At 52.5% G+C, this 12,572-nt stretch overlaps 1 protein-coding gene across 5 annotated transcripts in view; it reads left to right on the forward strand.

Moving 5' to 3' along the window:
* The window catches only part of fat3a (FAT atypical cadherin 3a), a 128,092-nt gene that overhangs the window by 50,801 nt on the left and 64,719 nt on the right, over positions 1 to 12,572 (forward strand). For all 5 annotated transcript variants that reach the window (XM_048980208.1, XM_048980209.1, XM_048980211.1 and 2 more), the window contains exon 4: positions 2,499 to 2,816. In XM_048980208.1, coding sequence (XP_048836165.1) covers positions 2,499 to 2,816 — 318 coding nt within the window. The remainder of the gene's footprint in view (positions 1 to 2,498; positions 2,817 to 12,572) is intronic.

Here is a 12,572-nt window from a genome sequence, read left to right on the forward strand (position 1 = left end):
TGTTATTTCAAACGCTGACATATTTTCTGTTTGCGTCCCACGCATGGACACCTCGCTGAATTTTAATTTGAGTCGGAAAATGACACCTTCCTCAGGTAAAGCCAAAGCGGCATTGGACTATCTGATTAATAATTCATACAGTCAGGAGCAGAGACTCTGCAGTCTGGGGGGACCACTGCACACTCCCCCCTCCCCACACACACACACACACAGCCTGAGGGTGTTGTCCTGTTGCTTTGGGACCTTGTTGTCCGGCTGGTTTTTGCCTGAAGGCTCGTGTACAGTGACACCCCAGAATTCCACCAACGCTCTTTCTGCCTCTTGAAGTGGGTATTGATTACACCCAGTGGTGTAGGATTCTGCTCTGCGATTGGTGGAGTCATCTCCTCACACACGCATGTGATACAACAACCCCTCCCCCCCCCCACTGTGCCGAGAGATGGGGACCAGGCTGGAAAGAAAATGATGAAACATCAAAGGAACGCAGTGAAGTTTCTGATGGCCTTGGTTGGGGGGGAGGGGGGGGGTTGTTACAGGGTAGAGGACCACTCACTCACCCCTCGCTTTTCTGTGAGCTTGCGGACTGCTTGGGCTTCTTCATCTTTTCTTTTTTTTTTCGGTGGTGGGGGTGGGTTCCCGCTGTGCAGTACCAGCATGGGGGGTGGAGGATGGATTGATAATCGGGAGATACACACATCGCAGCGCCCCCTCCCTGCCAGAGGCGTACAGCAATAACCACAGGAGTTTTCGTTAGAAGCCCCAGGAGCAGACAAGAGTCAGTGAGAATAGGGCAAGAATAATCAGAGACAACCAGCTTGCGGGGGCCACGGCGGGCCGGTACTGGTGCCATTAACCAGCTTAGCAGAACGTGTGATGAGATCTGCAGTTTGGCCGTGATGGTCTCAGCCAACTGAACCCTGAAGAAGCTTCAAACACCGTTAAGAAATAAGCAGCGAAATATATATGACTGCAAACAGGTTAGGTGGCTCTCATCCATCCTGTCATCTTTCAGTCCAGTCGGGCATTTGGGTTGGGGGGGGGGGCATGGAGCTTATCCTAGGCAGCATAGGGCCTAAAGCACACCCTTGTTGGGATGCCACTCCATCACAGGGTACATACACACACACACATTCAAAGGCCATTCAGAGATGCCGATAAGCCCAACTGCATATCTTCAGACAATCCTGGGTCCCCCAAGGTGGAAATCAAACTCCCAGCCTGGGCTGGATGACGCAGTATCACTGCCCACTGAGACAGCAATCTGGTTGCCTTTATTGTTCGCGGTAAAATGTGTTGTTTTAATTTTGAGCTGATTGTAGCGAGAGAGTGGTGGAGAGCGCGTCTGTACGGCGTCCCCCAGGGCTGCTGTGTGCAGCATGGCTCGGCTCTCTTTGCCCACGTTGCTTTCCCTGCTTCACACACTTTTCATTACAGAGAGTCTTTCTCGAGTACCGCCGAGTCTCGACATGCAGGGTCTCGCTCATTACTGCTGCCCTGATTAAAAAGGAGGCCCATTTCTTCTCGCAGGAGGAGTCACATTATTCGTCTCCGTTTGGCACCGATGCTATGAAAACCCGACCCGCTTGCCGTGTTCTTTGCGTTACCCCACGTAAACTGAAACCCTGGACGGCGTCTGCGCCAGTTTGGCCCACGGAGCTGCCATCCTGCTGCTCCCGTCGGTTCTGCTGCCGCAGGTTCTGATCCTGTCGGTTCTGCTCATGTTGGTTCCGCTGCCGCAAGTTCGGCTCCCTTCGGTTCCACTCCCTGCTGTCTGGAGGGCGATGTCTGTATTGTTGTGTCGCGTGGCGGGACGAGGTGGAGCCGGTGAATCCGTGCCAAACGCGATTAGACATGCGCTCGCGCTGGTGACCCGGAGCTGTTTAGCCCGGCTTGGCTGCCTGGTGTAAGAGCCTTGCTGAGGAGGCCTCACCACTGCCACCTAATCACCTGCCAGCGCAGCCCCCCCCCCAACCGGAGTTTTATCTGTAACTGACTCACAGCTGCAGATGGGTCCCTCCCAGTGTGCTCAGAGCTCTCCTCGTCTAAAATAAATTCTGTGCCCAACAAAGAAATCACATCTCCATTGAGTCCTTGAGTGAGGTCCTTAAAAATGCCTGGAAAAATGGCTGAAACTGGACCCCAAGCTTCATTCCCACCTCTCCTTGTATGTGTGATGTCTCAAAGGAGAGCAGGATGGGATGTGCGAAAACCAACTCTGCACTCTGACCCCAAAAACTGTCTCTCCAGGTTGGGTGTGAAGCCCAAGCTGTCCCTACCTTTCTGATGGTATCTTCTGGCTTATCTAAGCAGCATGCATCTGTATCTCAGCCTGGGCTGTATCTGGCTCGGTGAAGACTTAGCTGTCGTGATCATGTTGTAGTTTGGATTGCTTTCCTCCCTCCTCTGCTGTTGACATTTCAGGACGTTTCATCTGAGGGGGGCTCTATGGTGTTGCCCGGATGTGTATATGACGTGTGATCCCCTCCCCCCTCCCCCAGGCATCATTTACACCACAGACGTGCTGGACCGCGAGACCAAGGACTCGTACTGGCTGACAGTGTACGCCACTGACCGCGGCGTCGTGCCACTCTACGCCGCCATCGAGGTGTACGTGCAGGTGGAAGATGTCAATGACAACGCACCCCTCACCTCCGAGCCCATCTACCACCCCTCCGTCCCGGAGAACTCCCCCAAGGACGTGTCCGTCATACAGATTCAGGCCCAGGACCCCGATGCCACTGGGGCGGGGGAACGCCTCACCTACAGGATATCCAGTGGAAACCCCCAAAACTTCTTTGCCATTAACTCCAAGACAGGTAAGAGTGTCCCCCCCCCTCACACCTACTCCCCCCCCACTGCGCGATGTCAGTAGTAGGCCACATTTTTGCGTAACATTTGCTATCGGTACCTTGTGTAAGACGAGCTGGGAGGCCTGTAAGCGCTCAACTCTGACTGTCTTGGCAATCACCTACGCGTCGTAATTCATTCTGGATAATTAAAATGACTTGCTTTCAGTAAGAAGCAGCAGCCATGAAAAGCGTGAGCCCGGGGGTGTGTGCGGATATGTTTGGTGAAAGGGATCCATGTTTGGGGCGGCGTGCTGTGGCTTGACGGGAGATAACTGTTAATTTGGAATTATTTAAAACCCCAGGCTGCGCGAATTATCGGCCTTCCGCCCCACGGTAGGAATGATCCGGCGGCCTTCTCCAGCGCCTGTCAGCGTCCTCCTTAGTGCCTCCGCGGGCGGGCGCACAATCCGCCTCTCCGGGTTAGATTAAATCCACGCGGCCGTGAGTTCAGACGCCGAGGCATCCAGCGTTAGCAGGAGATGGAGCAGAACGTCGGAGGAGGCATGGGGAACGATCACACCGGTGGCGTGCAGCCCTGGCATCAACCTGGAGATGTGTTTTTTAACGGCAGCGGTCGGTCATGGCGCCCATTATGGGTCTGAGGACAGAGCTAGAGCCAGAATGGCAGCATATATGTGCTGTGCCAGTACTGTGTGCCTCATGTCGCAGTCACGTCAGCGAGCATGTGGTGAATGTGGGTAAGCGTCATGCACTTCCGTTCCTGCATTTCTGTCCCCTCTCCTGGTCAGAACTCTCATGAATAAGCAGGTGATTTCGATCTCCTTCTCTGCAGGGGTCGGGCTGTTGCAGCCGTGCTGTGGCTCCCGAATCTCTCTCTCTCTCTCTCTCTCTCTCTCACTCTCCCCCTCCCCAATCAGATTCCTCAGGCGATGCTCACTGAATATTTCATTCTCAGAGGCTCGTTCTGTTATGAAATTTTTATCAGTAACTCTTGAGTTCATCTATCTCCTGCCAGAGCTTTCTGCGTTTGCTTTGGGAAAAGAGGCACTCTTAGAAACCCCGCCCACCCCCATCACATGGTCCCGCCTACCGTATCACATGACCTTTCCCACCCCAGTCTTAGCAAACCTGAATTATTGTAAAGGCTTATTTTACAAACTGTAATTATGAAAAATGTAGGAGGAGGCTTTGGTAAAATTGGCATGAAAACGTTTTACACAATGACCTCCTCCCGGTCGGGGAAGTAAAAGCCCATTTTAATTGAACAAATCTCATCCTCTCAAACAGTTTTGAATGGTAAGAGTGTGAAATGAAGTCCTGTGTTCAGGACGCATACCCGTGGCACATCTGTATGCAGCAGAGGAACGCCAGCAAACAATGGAGCGCGCCGGACCTCCTCTCCCAGTGGAGGATGCTTCTCTGCTCTCCCGCCTGTGCTCCCCGTTTTCCTCCTGAATTAGTATGACCACCAGGACCTTGCCTCACGCTATCAGTAATCCTCTATTTCCCCCCAGCGCCGTGGAAATAGCTTTTTAACATGTAAGAAAAGGCAAAACGTCGGAATCTGAATTGCTGGGTAGCATTGCAACGGTCAGCACACGCATCCCATGATCCCCAAACCCCATAATTAAGGGCTTAAGTAATTGCTTGTCCTCTGTGTTTGTGTAATAAGACTAATGAAAAGGTTAGACCCCTCCCTTTTAGTAGACGGGGGGGGGGGGGGGGGGGCTTAATTAGCATTCTCTTCATGTCTATCCCAGGAGCATGAATAAGGCTCAAAGCCGCCAGTGAAACGTGAGGTCCAGACTGAAGCAGACTGTGACGTTGTTAATGACCTGACTGAGACCGGGCGGGGTGCTGGGGGGGGGGGGCACCCCCCTCCTCACTGCTGCGTCTCACCTTACGTGTCCGATCTTGTAATCATACTTAAGCAGTACTGGCTCGCTGCCCCCCGCCCCTGTCCTGAAGCAGGACCTCATTTACATTCACGCATCAGTTGTTTATCTGACGGCCTTTTGCAGAAATAGTTCAGCTTTTTATCCAGTATTTTACAGCTGGCTGTTTTAGTCAACCAATTCAGGCTAAGTAGTGACCTTGAGTGCAGGCTGCCTCTTAACAGCACAGAGTCCCGCTGAACAGACGGGTCGCGGGATGTGACAGTACAATTAGGTGTGTCTGATTTCGCCATATGCTTTCTAAATTAAAGCAAAAAATGCTTAATGATGTAATATAATGCAGATTAAATAGTTACACCAGCTCCCAGTATCTACCTTCATGAAATATCCTTTGAAGGAGGTTACCTTTCCCACAATGCACCACTCCTTCCAGCCCCAGCCTCAGTGCTCTTGTGGAAAACATAAACAGGATGCTGTTTGGAAACTCTTATTGTGTCCCTATTTAGATAAGCTAAGTCACGTGTGGCTTTCAATTAGCATGAGGAAAACGATATGAGGATTAAGTCTCTCTTTTGTCTTGTGAACCTCATTTGAGGTCTTCTTGCTGGGGGCCTCTGCAGGAAATCGAGACCCTGTGTCCATACCCTGTGTCTGTAAGCCCCAGCCATTCGCAGAGACGGGTCTCCTTCCAATTATGGCTGAGTCGGGAATCGGCCCCAAGGTCGCTCACGTGTCCGCTGTGCCGCATGTCGTAATTAGCGTTTTTATTGTAACGTAATAGCGTCTCGGAGAATTCCGGCAGACTGGGAGCCGTGGCTGGGGCGAGCCAGAGATGTGTTCCTTAAATGGGATTAAGGGGTTCCTGTGCTTTTCTAAAATTACAGCGGGAGGGCTGTTCTGCCGCTTCGGGGTACCGCCCCACTTGAAATCACAGGGCCCCCGCCCTCGCAAAGGCCCACTGGGAACCCTTCATCTCGCCGCAGGGGGGGGGCGTGGCACCATGTGATGGTGGGAGTGTGGCTTTCATCCGACCACCTTTCATCACTCTCACACGCACGCAGAACGCAGAGGAACTTCCGCAGTTCGGATATTTTTACCCTTGAAGCAGTGCCCCCCCCCCCCCCCCCCCGCTGAGTCCCACTTTACTGTGTGGAGTGAATCCAGCCGTTAACGAACTCTGCAGCTTTCCTTCTGGGCTCTTCCCTCGTTTCATGAGCACGTTTCTTAAAGCTGTTCGGTTTCCGGTGTTGCCTTGAAGGCAGATGCTTTCGTTGTGGTGATTTTTTTCCAGAAGGGACACACGCAAGCAAGGACACACGCACACACACTAACACACAAGCGTGCACACACACACATGCACGTGGCCTTTGGAGCAGCATTTAGGCACTTGCGATGTTGGGGTCGCCTATCCAGTCTGTGAGCTGTGAGCCACATCATCGCCATTCTGTGATGCGTCCAGTTTTACGGCAGGCCAGGGCAGGCCTCTCGTTAAAGTCGCCCTCGTACCCTGGACGTCAGATGATGTTGGGAGGATTTATACATGCGAGACACGTCTGAGGGGAGGGGAGCCTTCCCCAGTTTAATCTTGCGTCATCTTTCCCCGGTTGCACTTAGAACCCAGGTCCAGCACCGCTTAAGCTTGTCTGAAGCTTCAGAAGGAGAAGCTTCACTGCCAGGGTCCCAGACGCCCTGAAGCACGTAGGAAAACGGGACAGGACAGCAAAAGTGTCGACAGGGTTTATGTGATGGGCCCTGCGGGGCAGGGTGCCGGCCTCGCTGTTCACAGGTCACGCAAAAGTGAGAACTGCAGGGGGCATCCTCATGTGACCAGGGGAGAGGCTTGGAGAGGCTACGTGAAGTATGGGAATTCATATTTACTTCCTGGGCTAATTCTCGTCAAATACAACCCTCCCTCACATTCTCTCGCTCCCCAATTCTCTTATTACTGGAGGTGTACAGGGAGCATGAAAGGGCAAAATCTATCTCTGAAAGGATCCATCCCTCAATTAATTACGGGCCGAGATCAGGATTACACCGTACGGCTTTTGACTCTGGTAACGCATCTGTAATTGACTGGCTGTAACTGTGTTGACACCCTGTAGATTGCTGGGACAGACAGGTAGGCCGGACCACGCGCCAGACATCAGGGCAGAAATACTCCGCAACGGCCCCTCGTCCCTGATACAGTTTCTTTTATTTCCTTTTTTCACATAGATATCGCTCATTAATAGCTTATTTTCTGTTTCTGAAAAGAGCAAATATTAAAGCGCGTACATTGCAGCACTGAGCCCGAGGGAGAGAGAGCGATTCGTTTGGGCGTCAGAGCCGCCGCTGAGCCCGCAGTGGCACGCCTGCCCGCCATGTCGGTACACGGTTTGCCCCGTTAGCGACGCGCCTGCTGCGTGATAAGGGCACCCGTGATCGGCGATCACCTGTCCCAGCATGCAGGGAGACTCGTCATGCCTCGCGTCGAGGATCGCGTGGACGCCGCACTCATGAATATGTTAATGGGCAGGTCTGTGTGTCACTGACAGCTCTAACAAAGCGAGGTCACTTTCCGAGGCCCTGAACAAGGGCACGGGGGGGAGGAGTCAGGTAATCCCCCCCTCGAAATGGATACTGGGGTCCCAGTGTCACACGGTCTTGTCCCCTTGATGCTGTTTCCATGGATATAGCCTGTTTGTGACCCCTGCTGACATCCACACAGCCATCGGTGTTGGGCGGATGGAGGCAGGGTTTTGCTGCATTGTCCACGGTGGAGATTGAGAGTGACGGCGGTTTACTCTGTCTGTCCGGGAAAAGGCGGAGGAGGGGGAGGCAGCGCATGGCGTCGGATCGCCACTCAGGGTGAGGCCGATGGCCAACCTCACTGACCACTGCCGGCCGTCGGCCCTCCTGTGTGCGCCCCCCAGGAATCGCTGCCCGATCCCGCACCCCCCGTCAGACATGACAGGATACAGTAGTGGCAGCACCAACCCTTCAATCCTGTTGTCTGTCTGCAGTGATACACTGTTGGGGGGGGGGGGGGGGGGGGGGGGGGGGGGGTGAGGCATGACAGCCCATAATCAATCCGGGCCATTGCCCACCCCCCCGCCACGTGGGGCAGCGCAGACAGAGCTAAGTCGCACACGCAGACACAATATTCCATATTCATATTTCTATATTTAACACACAAGCAGCTTATTCCATAGTTTATATGTATATAACCTCATTAACATGGCATGTGTCATTCACCCCCCCCCCCCCCCGCCCCGGCTTCCTTGCTTCTCTCCTGATCTAAACATGACTTTAGCTTGACTCTTGCCTCTCTGCTGCAGTATTATGGGATGGGGATCCCCACACGGCCTCTTTCTGCAGCAGAGCTGGAACAAACCCCCCCCCCCCAAACCCCCCCAGCTCCTTTTCTCAGTCTCTCTCTCTCAAAACGCTTGTATCTGTGTGTGTATGTGTGCAGGTGTGTGTGGATTTTGTTTATATTACATTGTGGGGATCAAATTTCCCCCACAATGTAGTAAAATCCTGTTATTTTGACGCCGTGGGGACCATTAGTGTGTATTAGAGTGTGTGTGTGTGTGTGTGTGACTGTTTCTGGTTTCCTGTGTCTTTGAAATCACACACTCAGATTAATACACACTGGCCCTCTGCAGGTACAGCCTGAAATGTGGACCCCGTCCCCAGCAAACGCAGTGATGTTCTCACTGTCGCCCCCCAGCCCCGTTAGAGCACGGGTGCCCCTCTCTTTCAGAAAAGGAGAGTGAGCGGTTATGGAGCGGCTCCCTCAGTGTGCCGAGCTCCTCGGCGATGGTCATACTTCCGGCTTTCCTGTGAACTGCGAGGCTCAGTGATGAGTCAGTTCTGCTTCGCTGAGTTTGGATCCCTGCTTCAGTTCTGGTTCTGGCTCTCGACTTGGGTGACATTCAGTTTTTTATTCCCGTCATGGCTGGGGAGGGATGGATATTGTGTGAATTTTGGGGTGTTGATTAGGAGACTGACAGAGTGTCACTGTGTTCATTCACCTCTGCGTCCTCGCAGCCCCTCCCCCCGCCTAGAACACTTTGCACATGGCTCTCCTGTACAAAGAAATCTCTACCTGGGAGATTATGTGGAATGGATACTGGAGGGGGTGTTACTGGGAGGACTGGTGATAAAGCCTCTGATGGATGCCCGTAAGCCCTGCCCCCTCCTCACGTGGCTCTCGCAGCCCAGCAAATCTCCGCCCGGCCCCCCTTAAATGAACAGGACAGAGCAGTCTCGGTGGCACAAAGGCAATCGGACACACTGTACGTCCCGGGCCCCCCGCCGGCTGCCCGTCCTCCCCTGTGTGCCCCCCCCCACCCCCCCAGACGGTATGGCCCCCCACCTTAATTCCCAGGTCGTCCCTTTGAGCTCACAAAGCTATCTATATGGTAATCAAGAGCTCAGTGCGCGTTCATGAGTGGCATCCGTCAGGCAGTCATTAAGAGGCGCTCGCTGAATGCTATCGGATTAAAGTAAGAGACCCCCCCACTGCCAATTACTCTGAAGACGCGTCACGTAAAGCAGAGCTGTGCTGGGGGGGGGGGGGCAGTAATTAAATGTGCACTTCTGTACGCATGCAGATATTGCAAAATTTCTGCAGCGTAGAAAAAGGTTTATTAAGTGCTAATTTTTCATGCCCTGAAGACGGCGGTACTTCATTCCGGTCATATTTCCTTCTGTAAAAATTGCGTCTTGTTTTTTAACTGCATGTACATTCGTGTCGGACCCTTTTGGTTGACACATGCCCCCCCCTGCATGCTTCCCACTCTGGAAATGGCTGCATGGTGGAGATAAATCCTATCCTCCATGCGACCTCATGTGCAGGTGTCGCATGTGAAGGTGTCGCATGTGAAGGTGTCGCATGTGAAAATTCATTCCAGTATTTATTGCTTTATTGAATTTCCACTGATTATTATGGGGTGGGCCAGACCTCTCCTGTCATTCACTTCCCCACCAAGTTGCCTGTCTGCGAGGTGCAGAGGCTGCTCTCATCACCGCGGCTGATCTGGCTTCAGTGTGAAAGTCCCCGTGAGTTTCCCCAGGCCGGAGCTTCTCCTGAATCTCGCAGGGGATTTTCCTCTCTGTGGCCATCGGTCAGGTGACCAGACCCCTTGGCGGACCATGATGCCAGGTTGCCATGGCGCTTGGCTGCATCAATCAGGTGGGCCGGAAAATGGCCGCTTCCCAGGGCCGTCCGACACGGCAAGTGCCGTCAATCCCACCGTACCTCTGTTTGCCGGGTCTCGTGGGAAAGCCTGCGGGAACCCAGAGCCTTGGCTCCAATGTGGAGCCCATCGGTGATCCTCACCGACAGGTCTGTGTCCTGCTGCCCGGCCGTGTGGATAACTTGCAGGCTGTAGTACGCCCAGAGCACGTGCTTTCCACCCCAGCAGCATCAGCGGCAAACCAATGGAGCCATCGATAACAGCCGCATCTCTTAGCAGCACCATGGAACCGATCGTATCCAAGCAATTAAACACCTTTCACCCCGGCAGATGGTCGGTCGAATTAATGAGCAGCTGGTTTGCCGAGTGCCCTGGATGGGGTGGAGAAAGGTGGGGAAAGGGGTCAAGGAAGACGAGAAGACCGAGGGTCCAGGAGTCCGTGCCGGGGGTTTCCCGAGGAGCCCCGGGACACGTTTGGCCATGCGCCCCCTCGATCCCCCATCTGGGGGGGTCTCGGCCTGGCCTTCTAGGCCTGGCTGCGCTTCTGCATTTGTCTCCTGCTGATAATTTATACTCCGCCGCAGGCCGTTTTTCATCCGCTGCAGAGCATCCCCCGGTGATGAGGGGGCCGCTGCCCAAAACCACCCGCCTACTCCCTCCACACATTAACGCCGTTTGTCATTCTCCCATTCAGAGCCGCTCCTTCGCTTCTGAGGACACTGCGAGGTGTCTCCACAGTGATTCTCGTGGGACAGGTCGCTTGTTATCGCGTCTTTGCTTTGGAAGGCAGGTCCTTCTCTGCACTCATGCTCTCCTCATTTTCAGCTGGATTTTCCTTTTCAAACATTGCTCAGGCCTCTTCCCTGATCTCTTACATCTCTTTGAAGTCTTCCCACCCGGTAGCACCTAGACCCCCCGTGGATCACTACTGCTTCCCATTTGTCCGTGTGAGGGCTGGTGCTCCCTGACCGCTCGGTGCCCTCGCTCTGTCTCCCATCTTTTATTTGGCTGAGGCTCACCCTGGCAGTGCCTGGAAGATGTTGGCAGACTCCAATGGAGTGGCCTTGGCTGTTCGACTGGGGGCCGCATGGCCTGTGCAATGCTCCTGGTCTCTCTCGCTCTTGCTGCTCCGCCCGGGGGCGTAAAGAGTCATCGAAAAGCGCAGCAGTTCATCCTGGCAGCCATTGCTTACAATCTGCCGTCTGAGTGCCGTGCATCTTTGCTCGAGGGCGATGTGCCGGCGTCCTGCGTTTGGAGGTGTATCACACAGATTTTAAGAAGGCATTTTCCGCTCGATAATCAGCAATAACAATTAGACGGCCGGGTCAGTCTGCAGGGTGCAGTAAAGAAGAGGGCGGGAACGCGGAGGTGGGCCGCTGGGCCAGGCTGTGGGGTCAGGGAGCGGTGGCCGAGAGTGAGGGGAGTCAAGACAGCTCAGGATAAAGCCCCAGCAGACAGCCAGCTGCGATAATAAAAGGATCTGCCCTCCTGATACGGGATTATCCTTGGAATCGTCTAGCTTCCTGCTGGGTGGTGAAGGTGCTGGCGTGTGAGGGTGTGTGAGGCTCAGTCTGTGTGTGACTGAGGTCCTCAGCAGACATGTGAGTACTTATGCCCGGGGGGAGTGTTGCCGTCCTGGAGCCATTTGAGTTTAACAGTAAGTGTATCAGCTGGAACGTGCTTGTTCATCATACCAAGGACTAATAAACTTTTTTTTAGGGGACAAAAAAGATAGTCTGCGTACCCACTCCTCCTCTCTGAGGTGAGAGGGACCTCTTTCTGAATTTGACCCTGTCCAAGACAGTCTTTTAGACATTTAGACCTTGATTTGCCTTGCTTTGAATTAAGATCACGATTTTCTGTAACGATTTTGTTTTCTCAGACAACAAAACAGGATTGAACCAAACATATGATTGATCCAGGACCGGCATATCAACTTCTGACAACAGAAAGGACACGCTCATGGATGCCCATTTGGGGTAATCAAAACGAGCATAACAAAAGTTCCAGTACCAAAAGTGGGGTATTTTTTTAGTACTTTGGTACTTTGAAGTGGGACTTGAAACGCTGTCTTTGTTGATTGGTTATACAAATAGCCAGCCTCTAAAACGCAATACAACCGGCATCTTGAAAACATTTGTGAACTCAGAAAACAATGATAAATGAGGTTAAAATAAATAAATAAAAACAATAATAACGGATGTGTGGACAAATGAAGTGAGCCGAGCTTTAACTGCGATCTGGTTAGATCTGGAAGAACCAGAGTTCAGGATAGCGTAAATAGAAATCAAATATTTTGCATAATACAGCAGGATAGCAGGGTATTGTAAAATTTCTAAGTATCACAATAATTTTGCTGTCATAAACATTGGGGTAGTTCAACATAAATTTCTCAGAAGCCTGTCTAGGAGTGATTTTAACAGCAGGGATAAAAATTATTGTGATCTCAGAGAACGCACGTAGTACTCATGCAAAAGCAGCGGAGGTAAACTGTAAACTGACTTTAAACATATACTAGATAATCTTGAAAAGGAATAATCATTAAAATTGCAACTCTTGCTTTTTTTTCTATGGCAGAGTAAAAATGTTTCAGTGACACTTCCTGAGCTATAATATCCGTACAGAATTGAAGGTAAGAAAAAGCCTGATGTTAATCTAGCCGTCTAGCGATGTGAGAAGTGGAT

This window comes from Brienomyrus brachyistius, chromosome 17, assembly GCF_023856365.1.
Source record: "Brienomyrus brachyistius isolate T26 chromosome 17, BBRACH_0.4, whole genome shotgun sequence".
NCBI classification, from domain to species: Eukaryota; Metazoa; Chordata; class Actinopteri; order Osteoglossiformes; family Mormyridae; genus Brienomyrus; species Brienomyrus brachyistius.